At 40.8% G+C, this 16,453-nt stretch overlaps 1 protein-coding gene across 1 annotated transcript in view; it reads right to left on the reverse strand.

The window, feature by feature from the left end:
* The window catches only part of esrrb (estrogen-related receptor beta), a 76,038-nt gene extending 71,187 nt beyond the window's left edge, over positions 1 to 4,851 (reverse strand). The window contains exon 1 of the mRNA XM_056236076.1: positions 4,403 to 4,851. Coding sequence (XP_056092051.1) covers positions 4,403 to 4,811 — 409 coding nt within the window. The 5' untranslated portion in view covers positions 4,812 to 4,851. The remainder of the gene's footprint in view (positions 1 to 4,402) is intronic.
* Between the last annotated feature and the right edge of the window lie 11,602 nt (positions 4,852 to 16,453).

Raw genomic sequence — 16,453 nt, forward strand, 5'->3', positions numbered from 1 at the left:
AAAGCGAAGCTGCTTCAGTCCAGCTGAAATATTACTAACAATATCAAAGTTATTCCTTGATAAATCAGGTCAGATTTGACACAGAAAGACTCGTGAAGCTCGAGCTGAAGGAGGACGTTTGTACAATTACACTGAAAGACTTTTACTGGATAAAAGAGTGTAAACTCCCAGTCAGAGACAGAAGGACTGAGGAGATCGAGTGAGGTTAAACTGTGTGTCAGCAACATTTAAATTAAATTCGGTTTAATGAGCATTGAGAAATGTGAGTTTTTATGCAATTAATTGCAATAAAATACAAAAGGTTTATGACATCAGAGCAGTCTGACTGCTGTTGTTCAGCATCTCTCTCACTGCATCTCTCTGACACACACACACACACACACACACACACACGTGATGGGTATCTGGTTCAGAACACGCTCTGCTTTCAATGAAACGTGTCTGTTCATTTTTTAGCAGCTACAAAGTTTTGTTTTAGTAGCAAGTATTATAGTATTTATAAATAGTTTGAACTTGTTTTTACTTTAATATTTTCCATTTTAATTTTAGTTAATGTTTCAGTAAATTTGTAGTTTTTTGTAATTTTTATACTTTTTTTTTTAATGTCTATACAGATTGAATTAATTTTTATTTATGGTTTTAGTTTTATTTATTTGAAATTAAATTAAATTGTTTCATTTCAAACAACGTTTAACCTTTTACTTTTAATTAAAAAGGTTAAATATAATAACCCTGCCGTGGAGAGACTGAGATTCAGAGTCGACACACACATTTCTGCAACATTCGACGTGTTATTATACAGCCGTTCGCCTACAGACATCTACAAAGAATTAAATTCCTCTTCTTTATTTTAATTATACACGTATATTTCCTTTCTGTTATTTTATTTCATTTTTATTTTCTTTTTTTCTTAATGTGTGAATCGGATGTTACCTTTAATGTTCCTCACATCTTTTAGAACATTTAGAACATTATATGTGAAACGTTTACTACTGTATTATTTAATGTATAATTCTGGAAATGAAATTTAAAATAAATAAATAAATAAATTATACAGCCGTTCGCAGAAACCACCGTGCTATTGTCTGATTTTTATCTTGTATTTTGGTAAAAACCTGCATCTAGTCTTTGGTATGGTGGTAAACCTGCCACTAAACTGCATGTGAAAACAACACCCGTTCACACCATAAAGATAACACTGTAAAGATAAACATATAGCCAGGGTTCGAATTTTGATTTCATCTTTGTGGGGGTCTCTAAAAAAAAGAAAAAAAAGTAGCCTATGAGCAGGCGTGGTGTGTGTGATAAATAAATTGCTTAACACTGCACTTCATTCTTTTGAGTTCAACGTTTATTAATACAGGAGTAGAGAAACGACAATAAAAAACCACCTTATATTACCCTGTTGCTACTAATGGTATGACTTTGTTGTCCTCATGGCAAAGAATGGGCTCTTCAAAGTGGTGTCCTTTGGTATTTGATTCACTTTTACTCAGGGTTCGAATTATGATTTCATCTTTGTGGGGGTCTCTTTAAAGAAAGAAAAAAAGTAACCCATGAGCAGGCGTGGTGTATGTGATAAATAAATAGCTAAATACTGCACTTCATTATTTTGAGTTCAACGTACGTTTCTTAATACAGGTGTAGAGAATATTTGGGTGGAGTTCGTTACCTCTAGGGGGGTCTGGGGGCATGCCCCCCCAGGAAGAAAATTTTGTACATTTTAAAGATAAATTCATTAATCTGGTGCACTTTGAGTCACCCGAATCCGCTGTTAAAAATAATCCAACCGCCCAAACATATGATATTCTTTGATTTAGATCTGCATCTGATCATCATTACAATTTTTCAAATTCTCAATGTTAAGCATGATAATATGGTAAAATATCACACTGAAGTAGGCTGATTTAAAATTAACATTTATTTAAATTAAAAGTTATTCTTTGGCCAAAATTACATTTCCTTAATATCCTTAACAGAGGCTTTACTCCCTTCAGAGTTAAATTGTCAATGTTTCATTACATCACTGTTGGCAAACACTCTTATCAGAATAATTTTTTTACCTTTAAAATAGGGCATTTTTCCCTCTAATTTTATGTAGCCTATGCTCCATCTTTCTTTTAAAATATTCCTTAATTTGATCAATACATTAAATCAGAATAATAAGACAGTAGGCTGTTACCAATCAAATTAAATAATTTACATTGAAAAATTACAACTGTAGTAAATGCCCTGACATGTTTTCCTTGATTGATTTTCTCTAAAGAGAATTACGTTGTTGAAAACGAAAGTAAAAGAGTGACGCTCATTGCGTTTTACCATGATAAGAGTTCCGTGTCTTTATTAAAATCAACACATTATAATGATTTATCTTTCATCCATCCTCGATTAATTTGAATGTAGGCTAATTTTTTATTATTATTTGTCTCGCCCGACCCGCGCAGCACTATCGGCAAACTATACGGTTTGAGAATGGCCACAGGCCGAGTTTTGTTGAGAGCCGGAGGCGGCTGCCTCGTAATTCCATGCAGGAAAACCCTGAAAGGAGTTCGCTAAAATATTGGTGGGGGCCTACCTAGCGTCCCCCCAAATCATTTTTTTGCTAGTAGCTACTTTTGTGTATTTAAATGTCTGAAACCTAAAATAAACATTATGTGGTTGAAAACACTAAATAGTTGTGATATATTGTGTATATTGAGCGCATCTGTCTCTGGCTCAGCGCCAGCCAACGCGCGAAAGCACTTTTGAATTTAGCAGTTGATCACGTGATGCACTGACTGTTCTAATCACAACGCTGTGAACGTACGTGCGAAAGGGTTAACAAATATGCCTCGATTATTGAAGGAAAAAGTGCTTTATTTGTAATTTAAAATGATGGTGCTGATGATTTTTAGAGCCCCCACAGGTGTAGGATTTTACTGCTTTCATGGGAGCTCATACTCTCTCTATGGGAGCTCAGCTCCCACTGGCTCCCACGTAATTCGAACCATGCATATAGCTCTAAAAATCATTTTACAGCATTTTTTCCAGCTGATCAAGGTTCAGCGTTCAAGGTATTTTTATTGTCAATCTGTACATGTTGACACATGAGAACGTAATATGTACTCAGGACCAGCAGCGTAATAAAAAGATAATACACACGATAAGTAAAAACATCAGCTTAATAGACTAAATTTAAAAATAACTTAAACTAAAAATACCTGAAGAGTAAAACCTATATAATAAATAAACTAAGCAACAGGTTTTTAAAAGCAGTGCATCAGATTCACATATAAACCAGAGCATCATTATTTGCATTTGCATTATTTGATGAACAAAAAAAACATCGACAGCCAAGAAACAAGACCTCGAGCATTTAAAGCAACAGACGACAAAACTGCAGCGCATGCATAGAATAAACAGATCGATATCGTCCGCTGGTGTCGATACTAATACAGTTATCAGTATAGTTATCTTTATAGTTATAGTTATTGGTGTGAACGGGACACAATATGCAGCAGACTTTATCCCATTAGTCAGAATCTGCTTCGGTTTGTCCACTGCTACTGTGCTGTAGTGAGAAGAGCCAGCTATTGCATCCGCTCTGGTCAGTGTGGTCACCTGATCATATGTCTCTGTAACAGTAAACCTCGTATAGGCGATCAGATGGATTGATTACTAGAACGTCAGCGCTGGCGCCACACCATACATTACCACGACCAGGTCATGATGATACGTCAATAACAGCATCGGCTATTTATTGACACTGGCCATCCATAGTTCATCGTTTCTCATCGTTTCAGTTCATAGTGAGATATTAGTTTGACTTCTCATCATAATTGACCGTTCGCAAAGACCCGCCCCCTTTAGTTACTGTTGCTACATCATGACCAGGTTACTTTTGATACGAAACAAAGTCTCAACTTTCAAATTTGGTCATTTTTTTTAAAGAAATGTAACAGTAAATACAGTTTTGTGGCTCTTTAATGTGTCGTAACAGCTCAGTTAAAGTTCCTCGTCAAGCGATCATCCCTTCCTTCTAGGTAAATTATAGCATCAAATAAACATGAATGAACATCAGAAGGAATGTGGTTTCAAAGTGCACAGTTCAATTACACCGACGTGAATCTACTAACTCTCCTGACTGCTTTGTCGCAATTAAGACAATTAAAGCCCTGATATATAAAGTCTGAATTGTGTGATATAAAGTCGCAATTGGGAGATATAAAGTTATAATTTGAAGATATAAAGTTAGAATTGCGAGATATAAACTCAGAACTGCAAGTTATAAAGTCAGAATTGCAAGAAAAATGATAGAAATTGACAAAGGTTCGGCAGATTATGATTGGTCAAATCGCCTGTCAATCAAACTCCCAGCGAAGGGTGAATCACAGACAGCATAGAGCGCATGCAGGCGGCCTACCTTGTATTGTTCTCTTGAAGAAGGCCTTGCAGGCTTCGCAGGAGGCCACGCCGTAGTGATACCCGGACGCGATGTCTCCGCACACCAGGCACAGGCGTTTAGGGATGGAGTTGAGCATGTACTCGCACTTGATGGAGGCGGGGTCGTCGAGCAGCGAGCTAGAACAGTCCTCGTAGCGCTTTCGGCAGGCGCTCCCCCCCGCGCCCAGCGGCCCGCCCGCCGTGAACATGGGCGGAGAGTCCAGGCCGTTGGAGTGGCTGTTGATGGCGCTGGCGTAGCCGCCGCTAGCGTCCGAGTGCGCGCCGGGACTGGGGTGGCTCGCCGTGTCCACCAGAGACGACGGACTGGAGGGCTCAGTCTTAATGTAGGAGCCACAGCTGGACGTCATGTGCCGCTCCTCAGCGGCCATCCTGGTCAGCAGCCTGGAGGACAGACACACACACACACACACACGTGAGAGGGGGACGGCAAGCGTGCAAAAACACAAGTGTGATGCCAGATCAGTTTCAGTAAACAAGCCGTCAACAGTGGCACAACAAAATCCAATTCATAGAGTGCCCAGACAGCAAGATAGTGTCGGCCCAGATCCGGCCCACATCCGGGCCGTGTGGAATAGATGTCGGCCAACACGATGTCGCTGTCTGGGGTCATTCATAAGAATAGGGCTGGGGTGTGTTTCCCCAAAGCATCGTTAGCCAACTATGTTCGCGAGTTCTGGCGTTATCAGCAGTTCAACGAGTCGGTGTTTCCCGAAACCATCGTTCCAACGAACATCCGCAAACAGCATCGCAGAGTTGTGTGTGTGAGCGACAGCATCGCAGAGTTGTGTGTGTGAGCGACAGATCTCGAGCTGCGGTTAGAAGAAGAGTTTCTCGTTTGCATGACATGTGGACTCAATAAATCCTGATCTTGAGCAGAATAAGCAAGCGGACATTCAGTGCAATCTATATCTTTTATTCATAATACATACCAATGTCACAGACAGCATTATAGTGTCGGCCCGGATCTGGTACGTGTGGAATCCATGTGTGGGCCGGATCTGGGCCGACACTATTTTGATGTCACTTAATATTCAACAATATGATTGATCTCCTGCATTGACACCATTATATGAGAACTGAGCTGGACGATTAAACCCTTAAAATCCTTATATAAACAGACATTACATTTTTTTGATAAAAAACCAAACCATTTTCATTATTGTAGGATCAAAGAGAAACATATTTGTTTTAACTTTGACAATTTCAGACTTTTTTTCAAGTTTGTATTATGTATTTTCCCTCTGTATTATGTGACTTTGTTCATTTTCGCTCTGAAAACTCTGATCTGAGTGATCGTCTGGTTCCCTTTCGTCGTTCTGCGTTTGGACTCTCGAGTTTCGCAGTGAAAGCCACTAATCAGTGGAACGCCCTACCAGAGGATATGCAAGGGTGTAAAGCTCTTGGTCTTTTTACATTGAAGTTCAAATCTTTTTAAAAATCGAACCAACACTGTAAACATCGAGATTGTTGCAGTTTAATTGATTTACTTTTTTTTCTGATAGTATGTATGTTTTTATTGTATGTGAACACATAGGTATTGTGTGTGTGATGTTATGTCAGTGTTGCCCTGCCTGGGGACTACGGATGAAAATAGCCTTTGGGTAAATCCGGTACAAAGCATGAAATGGACACGTTTATGTTACAAATTGTACATGGACACTTTATTAGAAAAGAAAATGACTGTAATAAGTATGTAGTGTGTACATGCGGAACAGGGCTGTAAAATAAAGTGCTACTGCTTTTTCTATTATAGCACAGATTTATTCAGCAACAACAATCTCAAACATTATAGTTGAGATTCATGTTTGGTTTATTCGAGTTGTTAAGGTTTGCCACAACAAACAGCCTCGTGAAGGAACACAAACACAGCTGTTTTACACTTTCATTTATGGCAATGAAGATCACTAATGAGGCAAACGGATCCAAACGCTGGATATCTGATACTCTAAGCATATATAGGCACCAATGCAAGAGAACAAATGACAAATGAAAACAATATTTCCGGGATAAATAACCAGTGGGTAATACTGCATATGATTATGTTGAATTAACTGAGAAATCATGATTGCGATTCAAATATTATTCATTGTGCAATCCTATGAAAGAATATTAATTTTGAACATGGTCCTGATAAAAAAGAAAAAAAATCTGCATAAAATTTTAATTTGAGGAAAAAATAAACCGTTATCAGCTGATGAAGATGATGAAGAGAGCGATCAAACGGCTGCTGTCGTTCAGTAAATAACATGATCACGGGCATCTCATATCAAGACCAATACTAATATTTCTCTTCATGTTTAAAGATCTTAGGATAGCAAATCAAATCAGTCCAATACTGTGAAAAACGGCACAACAATATCGGAGACCGGTTGCCGAAAACTCAATTATTCAAAGCCACAACAATCAGAAGCAGGTTCGGCAACACTTGAGGCCTTTACGTAGATATAGATATTTTCATAATCTGCATTATGATGCATTATATCTTTTCATAAATAATTGTAACCAAAGTTCAAATGAGCAGATTCCTTGTTGGATCTGGAATCTGTTGTTTGGCATGTGTTTAAATGCAGTATTTCTAAAGGTGTAACAAGTATTATAATAGCATTATAATGTATTATAATTGTGGTTACAATTATTCATTAAAAAAAAAAAAATTTATTCTATCACACATTAAATATAAAGGCTTCAAGTAAAGTGTTCTGCAGCCACAGAAAACCTCTCGACTCTTACAGGCAGCGCTGGTCAAACAGACACACACACACACACAAACACACACTCACAGCCTGGTTTACTTCAGCCCGGCCTATACACACTGAACGTCACAGGGGTCACGACGGGGTCACACACAGCTGTTTCAGGGGTTATACACACACACAACTGTTTCAGGGGTCACGACGGGGTCACACACAGCTGTTTCAGGGGTCATGACGGGGTCTCACACAGCTGTTTCAGGGGTTATACACACACACAACTGTTTCAGGGGTCACGACGGGGTCACACACAGCTGTTTCAGGGGTCATGACGGGGTCACACACAGCTGTTTCAGGGGTCATGACGGGGTCACACACAGCTGTTTCAGGGGTCACGACGGGGTCACACACAGCTGTTTCAGGGGTCATGACGGGGTCACACACAGCTGTTTCAGGGGTCACGACGGGGTCACACACAGCTGTTTCAGGGGTCATGATGGGGTCACACACAGCTGTTTCAGGGGTGGGGTCATGACAGGGTCACACAGCTGTTTCAGGGGTCACGACGGGGTCACACACAGCTGTTTCAGGGGTCACTACGGGGACATACACAGCTGTTTCAGGGGTGGGGTCACACACAGCTGTTTCAGGGGTGGGGTCACACACAGCTGTTTCAGGGGTCACGACGGGGTCACACACAGCTGTTTCAGGGGTGGGGTCATGACAGGTCACACAGCTTTTACAGGGGTCACGACGGGGTCACACACAGCTGTTTCAGGGGTCCTAATGGGGTCACACACAGCTGTTTCAGGGATCATGACGGGGTCACACACAGCTGTTTCAGGGGTGGGGTCATGACGGGGTCACACACAGCTGTTTCAGGGGTCATGATGGGGTCACACACAGCTGTTTCAGGGGTCATGACGGGGTCACACACATTTGTTTCAGGGGTCACACACATTTGTTTCAGGGGTGGGGTCATGACGGGGTCACACACAGCTGTTTCAGGGATGACGACGGGGTCACACACAGCTGTTTCAGGGGTCACGACGGGGAAATACACAGCTGTTTCAGGGGTGGGGTCACACACAGCTGTTTCAGGGGTGGGGTCATGACGGGGTCACACAGCTGTTTCAGGGGTGGGGTCACACACAGCTGTTTCAGGGGTGGGGTCACAAACAGCTGTTTCAGGGGTCACGACGGGGTCACACACAGCTGTTTCAGGGGTGGGGTCATGACAGGTCACACAGCTTTTTCAGGGGTCACGACGGGGTCACACACAGCTGTTTCAGGGGTCCTAATTGGGTCACACACAGCTGTTTCAGGGGTCATGACGGGGTCACACACAGCTGTTTCAGGGGTGGGGTCATGACGGGGTCACACACAGCTGTTTCAGGGGTCATGATGGGGTCACACACAGCTGTTTCAGGGGTCATGACGGGGTCACACACATTTGTTTCAGGGGTGGGGTCATGACGGGGTCACACACAGCTGTTTCAGGGATGACGATGGGGTCACACACAGCTGTTTCAGGGGTCACGACGGGGTCACACACAGCTGTTTCAGGGGTGGGGTCATGACGGGGTCACACACAGCTGTTTCAGGGGTCACGACGGGGTCACACACAGCTGTTTCAGGGGTCAAGACGGGGTCACACACAACTGTTTCAGGGGTGGGGTCATGCCAGGGTCACTCACAGCTGTTTCAGGGATGACGACGGGGTCACACACAGCTGTTTCAGGGGTGGGGTCACACACAGCTGTTTCAGGGGTCACGACGGGGTCACACAGAGCTGTTTCAGGGGTCATGACGGGGTCACACACAGCTGTTTCAGGGGTGGGGTCATGACGGGGTCACACACAGCTGTTTCAGGGATGACGACAGGGTCACACACAGCTGTTTCAGGGGTGGGGTCATGACGGGGTCACACACAGCTGTTTCAGGGGTCACGACGGGGTCACACACAGCTGTTTCAGGGGTGGGGTCATGACGGGGTCACACACAGCTGTTTCAGGGGTCACGACGGGGTCACACACAGCTGTTTCAGGGGTGGGGTCATGACAGGGTCACACAGCTGTTTCAGGGGTCACGACGGGGTCACACACAGCTGTTTCAGGGGTGGGGTCATGACGGGGTCACACACAGCTGTTTCAGGGGTCACACACAGCTGATTCAGGGGATACGATGGGGTCACACACAGCTGTTTCAGGGGTGGGGTCATGACAGGGTCACACACAGCTGTTTCAGGGATGACGACGGGGTCACACACAGCTGTTTCAGGGGTGGGGTCATGACGGGGTCACACACAGCTGTTTCATGGGTCATGATGGGGTCACACACAGCTGTTTCAGGGGTCATGACGGGGTCACACACAGCTGTTTCAGGGATGACGACGGGGTCACACACAGCTGTTTCAGGGGTGGGGTCATGACGGGGTCACACACAGCTGTTTCAGGGATGACGACGGGGTCACACACAGCTGTTTCAGGGGTGGGGTCATGACGGGGTCACACACAGCTGTTTCAGGGGTCATGATGGGGTCACACACAGCTGTTTCAGGGGTCATGACGGGGTCACACACAGCTGTTTCAGGGATGACGACGGGGTCACACACAGCTGTTTCAGGGGTCATGACGGGTCATGACGGGGTCACACACAGCTGTTTCAGGGATGACGACGGGGTCACACACAGCTGTTTCAGGGGTGGGGTCATGACGGGGTCACACACAGCTGTTTCAGGGGTGGGGTCATGACAGGGTCACACACAGCTGTTTCAGGGGTCATGATGGGGTCACACACAGCTGTTTCAGGGGTCATGACGGGGTCACACACAGCTGTTTCAGGGGTCATGATGGGGTCACACACAGCTGTTTCAGGGGTCATGACGGGGTCACACACAGCTGTTTCAGGGGTCATGGCGGGTCATGATGGGGTCACACACAGCTGTTTCAGGGATGACGACGGGGTCACACACAGCTGTTTCAGGGGTGGGGTCATGACGGGGTCACACACAGCTGTTTCAGGGGTCATGATGGGGTCACACACAGCTGTTTCAGGGATGACGACGGGGTCACACACAGCTGTTTCAGGGGTCATGACGGGGTCACACACAGCTGTTTCAGGGATGACGACGGGGTCACACACAGCTGTTTCAGGGGTGGGGTCATGACGGGGTCACTCACAGCTGTTTCAGGGGTCACAACGGCGTCACACACAGCTGTTTCAGGGGTCACGACGGGGTCACACGCAGCTGTTTCAGGGGTCATGACGGGGTCACACACAGCTGTTTCAGGGGTCATGACAGGGTCACACACAGCTGTTTCAGGGATGACGACGGGGTCACACACAGCTGTTTTTAGGGATGACGACGGGGTCACACACAGCTGTTTCAGGGGTGGGGTCACGACGGGGTCACACACAGCTGTTTCAGGGGTGGGGTCATGACGGGGTCACACACAGCTGTTTCAGGGGTCACGACGGGGTCACACACAGCTGTTTCAGGGGTCACGACGGGGTCACCAGAATTAATAAACCGAAGCTTCCATTCAAATCAACTCTGACCATTATACTGACCACCAGCGCTGTTTTTATACTATATCATTGAGTTTAATTATTTAATTATTATTTTTATATTAAAATACAATATATGTAAATGTACTATTAATATAAAATAGAAATATAATTAATCATTTTCTAATTTTATTTTTTGTTCTCATTTTAATTTGAAAAGTTTTTAAAAATCTTCAATCTTATATTTCTACCTTTAATTTGTCTAATTAAAATCATAATAAATGTTTTATTTAGCTTTACCTTTGTTTAACATGTAATAACTCCATATGACAGATTTTTATAATGTACGTGAAATTATCAGTATTTATTGCTTAGAGATTACATTAGATTTATTACATTGAGATACTATTATAAGTACTTATAAATATTTGAATTAGGTTTTACTTTTACGTTTTCATTTTAAATATGTCTATAGTTTTTATTATTTTTCTTTCAGTTTTAGTTTAAGTTAAATAAGCTTAAATGTAGATAGCTGGAATAAAATAATTATTTTTATACATTTTATTTTATTTCAGATAAAGTTTTTATTTTATTTACGGTAACACAAATGCTTTCAGTCCTGCATTTAAAGAAACGTAAGTAAATAATAAACTGAGCTCCCACTGAAGATGCGAGCCCGAGTCGGCCGAAGCGGCTCCTCTGACTGATTTAATTGTAAGTGCGGGTGACGCAGGGTTCAAGGTCAGGGGTCGAAGGTCACCCTTATTTTCTCGCGCCGGTTTCCCGTGGCCGTGGAGACGGGGTCGGCGTGTCAAATGAAATCTCATCGCAGCGCTTCACCGTCTCTCGTGTCATGTTTATTCAACGGTATATTCCACCTCTGGAACATCACAGAAAGGTTAACGGCTGAAATAAATAATACAAAAAAGCTCCTTGTTAAAACACTGACCTTGTGGAAAAAAGGCCTGTGTCCGAGAGCGTGAGACGGCTGTGTCCCGGACACTGATGGATATTAGAGAGAAACCCCAAACCAGTAAAAATGAGTAGATGACGAGCGCTGCAGTCGAAGTGAAAGAATGACAGTCTCACAGATTCAGCTCAGACTCATCTCTGTCTCAGAACACAAGAACACCGGCTGTCTATCGATACTTAATTTTTTGGAAGAACGAGCCGGTTCAGTTCAGACTCCATTTGACGAAAATAATGTGAAATATTCATTGCATTACAGTTTTTCTCGATTGCTAAGACACATTTCTTGAAAGCTGCTCTCCTTTTCTCTAAACTGTGAACACAAAACCCAACTTTCAAGCTATATTCACAAAACCTCAGACTCTTCTTGCAAAACCAAACTTTCACCTCAAAACAGTTCAATCTGTGCTCAAAACTGAACTATGTTGTCAAATCGTGCCCCAAGTCAATCAAAATTAAAAACACTACTGAACAGTCACTAAACACCACGTAGAAAAATAGAAAACACAATGCTCAGGACATGAAGCTGGAGAAATAAATGTTTAGTGTTTACGGCTAAATGCATGTTGCAAAACAAAAAAAAACTGCATTTAGCACTTGTACAAAAAGACAAAACAGAAATCTTGTGCATTTACACGTAGCACTTGTAAAAACAAACAGAAATCTTATGCGTTTGCCACTTGTGTACAGTAAGCCCAAAATAAAGTACAAAAAAATACAAATAAGTGCATTACTCAGCCACAGCATCATGTCTCCGTACTGGGTCAGGCCACAGGACTTCATCCACATCACAGGCCACATTTTGTTTGGTCAGGCAACGGGGGAAAAACCCCTGGCATGCCGTATCCAGGCTTGGCATGCCTCCACACCTGTGTCACCACAGGCAGTCCCATGGCTTGCAGGAGATTTACCCTGGTGTAAGGTTGGCGTTCATATACCTTCCACCGCCATGAGGAGAAGAATTCCTCAATGGGGTTTAGGAAAGGGGAGTACGGTGGAAGGCAAAGATTACTGTACAGTAATACTGTAAAATCTTGGTTCATATTGAACCACTCTCTAACCTGGAGGGCTCTGTGAAAACTCTCTCAGAATCCTCTCAGATTTATATCCATTGTAGGGCCTCACAAACCAGTGCTCTCTGAACTGGCTTACTGTATATGTTCCCTCACATAATTAGCCACAAGTGTGATCAATTTTGAGTTGTTGTGTTCAAGTGGTGACAACTGTGCTTTAATTGTGTTTGACTTTTGTCACCTGTGCTCACCATTATGCAGCACGGGTGCATCACAATGAAAATGTGTTGGCAAGTTGTGTCTAAACAGGTGAAAAGTGCTTATGGTTTTGCCAAAAGAGTGATTGATTCAATCAGTGGGTTCAGGCAACTGAGCATTTGGTTCAGACAATAGGGTTTAGTGTTTTAGCAATTGAGAAAAACTGTAAAACAACAAAACATTATCGTGCTTTTAGTCACTGTATTTATAGCTAGAAAAAATTCTCAATTCTTATATGCGTCAACTGTTATATATATATAACAGTTGACACATATAAAAATTGAGAAAATTTTCAAGCTATAAATATATATATATGAAGAGTTTGTTTCCAAAACGCGATAAACGCCATTTAAAAAAAAAAATTAGGCCTAGTTACTGCAAAAATCAGTTTTGTATCTGGTTGGAATTCAAAAGTCAATGTTTAATTTGAAGTAAAATGCGATATCCGCCGTGTTATTCTGTCATGTTTTCTCCCTTTCTTTCCAAACCGCGACAAACGCCAGTCTCCCTTCTCTGCGACATATCCGCTCTCAACCAATCACAGCGCACCATTCCACTCTCAACCAATCACAACGCACCATTCCACGCAATGTAAACCGTAACGGCAGCGCCTTAAATACACCCGGCTTCCTAGTTTTGCTTATCTATTTTGTACTTTTCGATCAACAAACAAACAAAAAAATGAATAATTTTGCCGGCATTGATGAACCTGTGGTTGTTTCTGCGGTGGGTGAGAAACATAAGGCATCGAAATCGAATCATTTATGTGAGGAGATTAAGAAGACGAGGCACTCGCGAGGAGGAAAAAATTTTTCAATCTTCTTTACAGTTCTTAATAAAAATATTATACTACTAAACTCACGTTGTTGTGTATTTTCAACAGTTTCAATATGAAAAAAAAAACTTTTATATTGATTCAATGGATTAAGTGCATTTTGATTTTTAAAAAAAAATGGATTTATTGCATTTTGGGGAAAAAATTATCCGTTTTTATAATAAATCTTTGAAAATCAAAACCTGGATTTTAATTTTTTTTTTGTTATTATGACCTACAAATGCTATGTGAAAGTTTGAAACAGAAAATAGTGGTTTTCATCTTTCCACTTTCTTGGTAAAGAAAAAACATTTTTACTCAAATTAATCTAAATGGATTTATTGCGTTTTGGAACCAAACTCTTCAAATATTTACAGGTGAAACTCGAAAAATTTGAATATTGTGCAAAAGTTCAGTAATTCAACTTAAAAGGTTAAACTAATATATTATATAGACTCATTACATGCAAAGTGAGATATTTCAAGCCTTTATTTGTTACAGTTTTGATGATTATGGATTACAGCTATGAAAACCTTTTCACAATATTCTAATTTTGACTTTGGGGTTTTCATATCTGTAAGCCATAATCATCAACATTATAACTAATAAAGGCTTGAAATATCTCACTTTGCATGTAATGAGTCTATATAATATATTAGTTTCACATTTAAGGTTGAATTACTGAAATTAATGAACGATATTCTAATTTTTCGAGTTTCACCTGTATATATATATATATATTGGTAACACTACAGTAAGGTTTCATTTGTTAACATTAGTTTACTACATTAGTTAACATGAACTATCAATGAAAAAATACTTCTAAAGCCTTTATTCATCTTAGTTAAATTTAATTTCAATATTTACTAATACATTTGTAAAACCAAAAGTTGCATCTGTTAATATTACTTCATGAACCACAGCTGTGTTTTTATTAACTAATGTTAACGGAGATTAATAAATACTGAAACAAATGTATGGCTCATTGTTAGTTAATGCATTTACTCATGTTAACTACCTTATCGTAAAGTGTTACCATAATTTATAATATAATACAAATATAATAATAAATGGAATAAAAGAAAAGGTCACACTTTAGTTTAGGGTCTAATTCTCACTATTAACTATGACTTTTGCCTCAATAAACTCCTAATTACTGCTTATTAATAGTTAGTACGGTAGTTTAGGTATTGTGTGATTAAGGGATGTAGAATATGGTCATGCAGAATAAGGCATTAATATGTGCTTTATAAGTACTAATAAACAGCCAATATCCTAGTAATATGCAACTAGTCAACAGTGAGAATTGGACCCTAAACTAAAGTGCTACCAAACATATTCAAGTCTAGTAAATATCCACAGCTGACAGTTGTGTCAGAAACTGTGTTTTGCAGTCTTGACCAACACTGATGTTAATGATCGAACGCATGCAGACAGTATGAATCATATTATCTGTTTGTTTAATCACTTCAGAACAAATGTCATGGCAGGAGAAACTCGAGCTGAAGCCGAGAGACTGTTTCTGTGTTTCATCCGTTCTCAGAGTCGAACCGTACGCACATTAATGCACACACACCTTTCTGCACAGTCATTTGCTTTATTAACAGCCATATATTAGAAACAGTGGCACACAGGGCACTTCCATTTAGGCTTTATTCAGGAACTTCAAGGGGAGCTTAACCCCGGGTCAAAGGTCACGGTGAAGGGGACACTTAGCATAATTGCATATGTCTGAATGGCTCTATGTTCATATATAAAACATGCGCTCAGCAGAATCTCTCCAGCACTGGTTAGATTCATATACGCTCCTGTTCTGATATTGCTGATATGACTCCGGCTCAGTTTTCAAATCCAATTGCAAATCTTTAAAGATTCCATAAACGATAAAACCAAAATATCAAAACACCTTCCTTGTTAGTTCACGTTAAAAAAATAAAACCTTACTGTAAAGTGTGATACTTTCTTTAGCATTTTACATTTGTTTTTAATAGTTCATTTCCAACGATTCAGTGAGTCATTACGAGTTCTGATTCATGAGAGTGTTTGACTGATTCATTAAAGGAATCACTCTTTGGTGAATCACTTATTGTGCGCAACCAGAGAAAACGCAATACTTGATTTACAGCATTCGTGTTAAACTCCAATTAAACCAAATACATATAATAAACCTTACTTTAAGTTCTCATACTTCTTTCCTTTTTTTTGCATTTGTTTTTAATAGTTCATTTCCAATGATTCAAGTGAGTCATTAGACCGAGTTCTGATTCATGAGTGTTTGACTGATTCAATAAAGGAATCACTCTCTGGTGAATCACTTATTGTGCGCAACCAGAGAAAATGCAATACTTGATTTATAGCATTCGTGTTATTTTGTGTGGTTTAGTCTTTCTCTCTCATCGCATTTAACCCCAATTAAGACAAATACATATAATAAACCTTACTTTAAGTTCTGATTCAGGAGTGTTTGACTGATTCAATAAAGGAATCACTCTCTGGTGAATCACTTATTGTGCGCAACCAGAGAAAATGCAATACTTGATTTATAGCATTCGTGTTATTTTGTGTGGTTTAGTCTTTCTCTCTCATCGCATTTAACCCCAATTAAACCAAATACATATAATAAACCTTACTTTAAGTTCTGATTCAGGAGTGTTTGACTGATTCAATAAAGGAATCACTCTCTGGTGAATCACTTATTGTGCGCAACCAGAGAAAATGCAATACTTGATTTATAGCATTCGTGTTATTTTGTGTGG

The sequence above is a fragment of the Rhinichthys klamathensis genome, unplaced genomic scaffold (assembly GCF_029890125.1).
Source record: "Rhinichthys klamathensis goyatoka isolate OS25496 unplaced genomic scaffold, OSU_Roscu_1.1 h1tg000437l_1, whole genome shotgun sequence".
In the NCBI taxonomy this organism is placed as follows: Eukaryota; Metazoa; Chordata; class Actinopteri; order Cypriniformes; family Leuciscidae; genus Rhinichthys; species Rhinichthys klamathensis.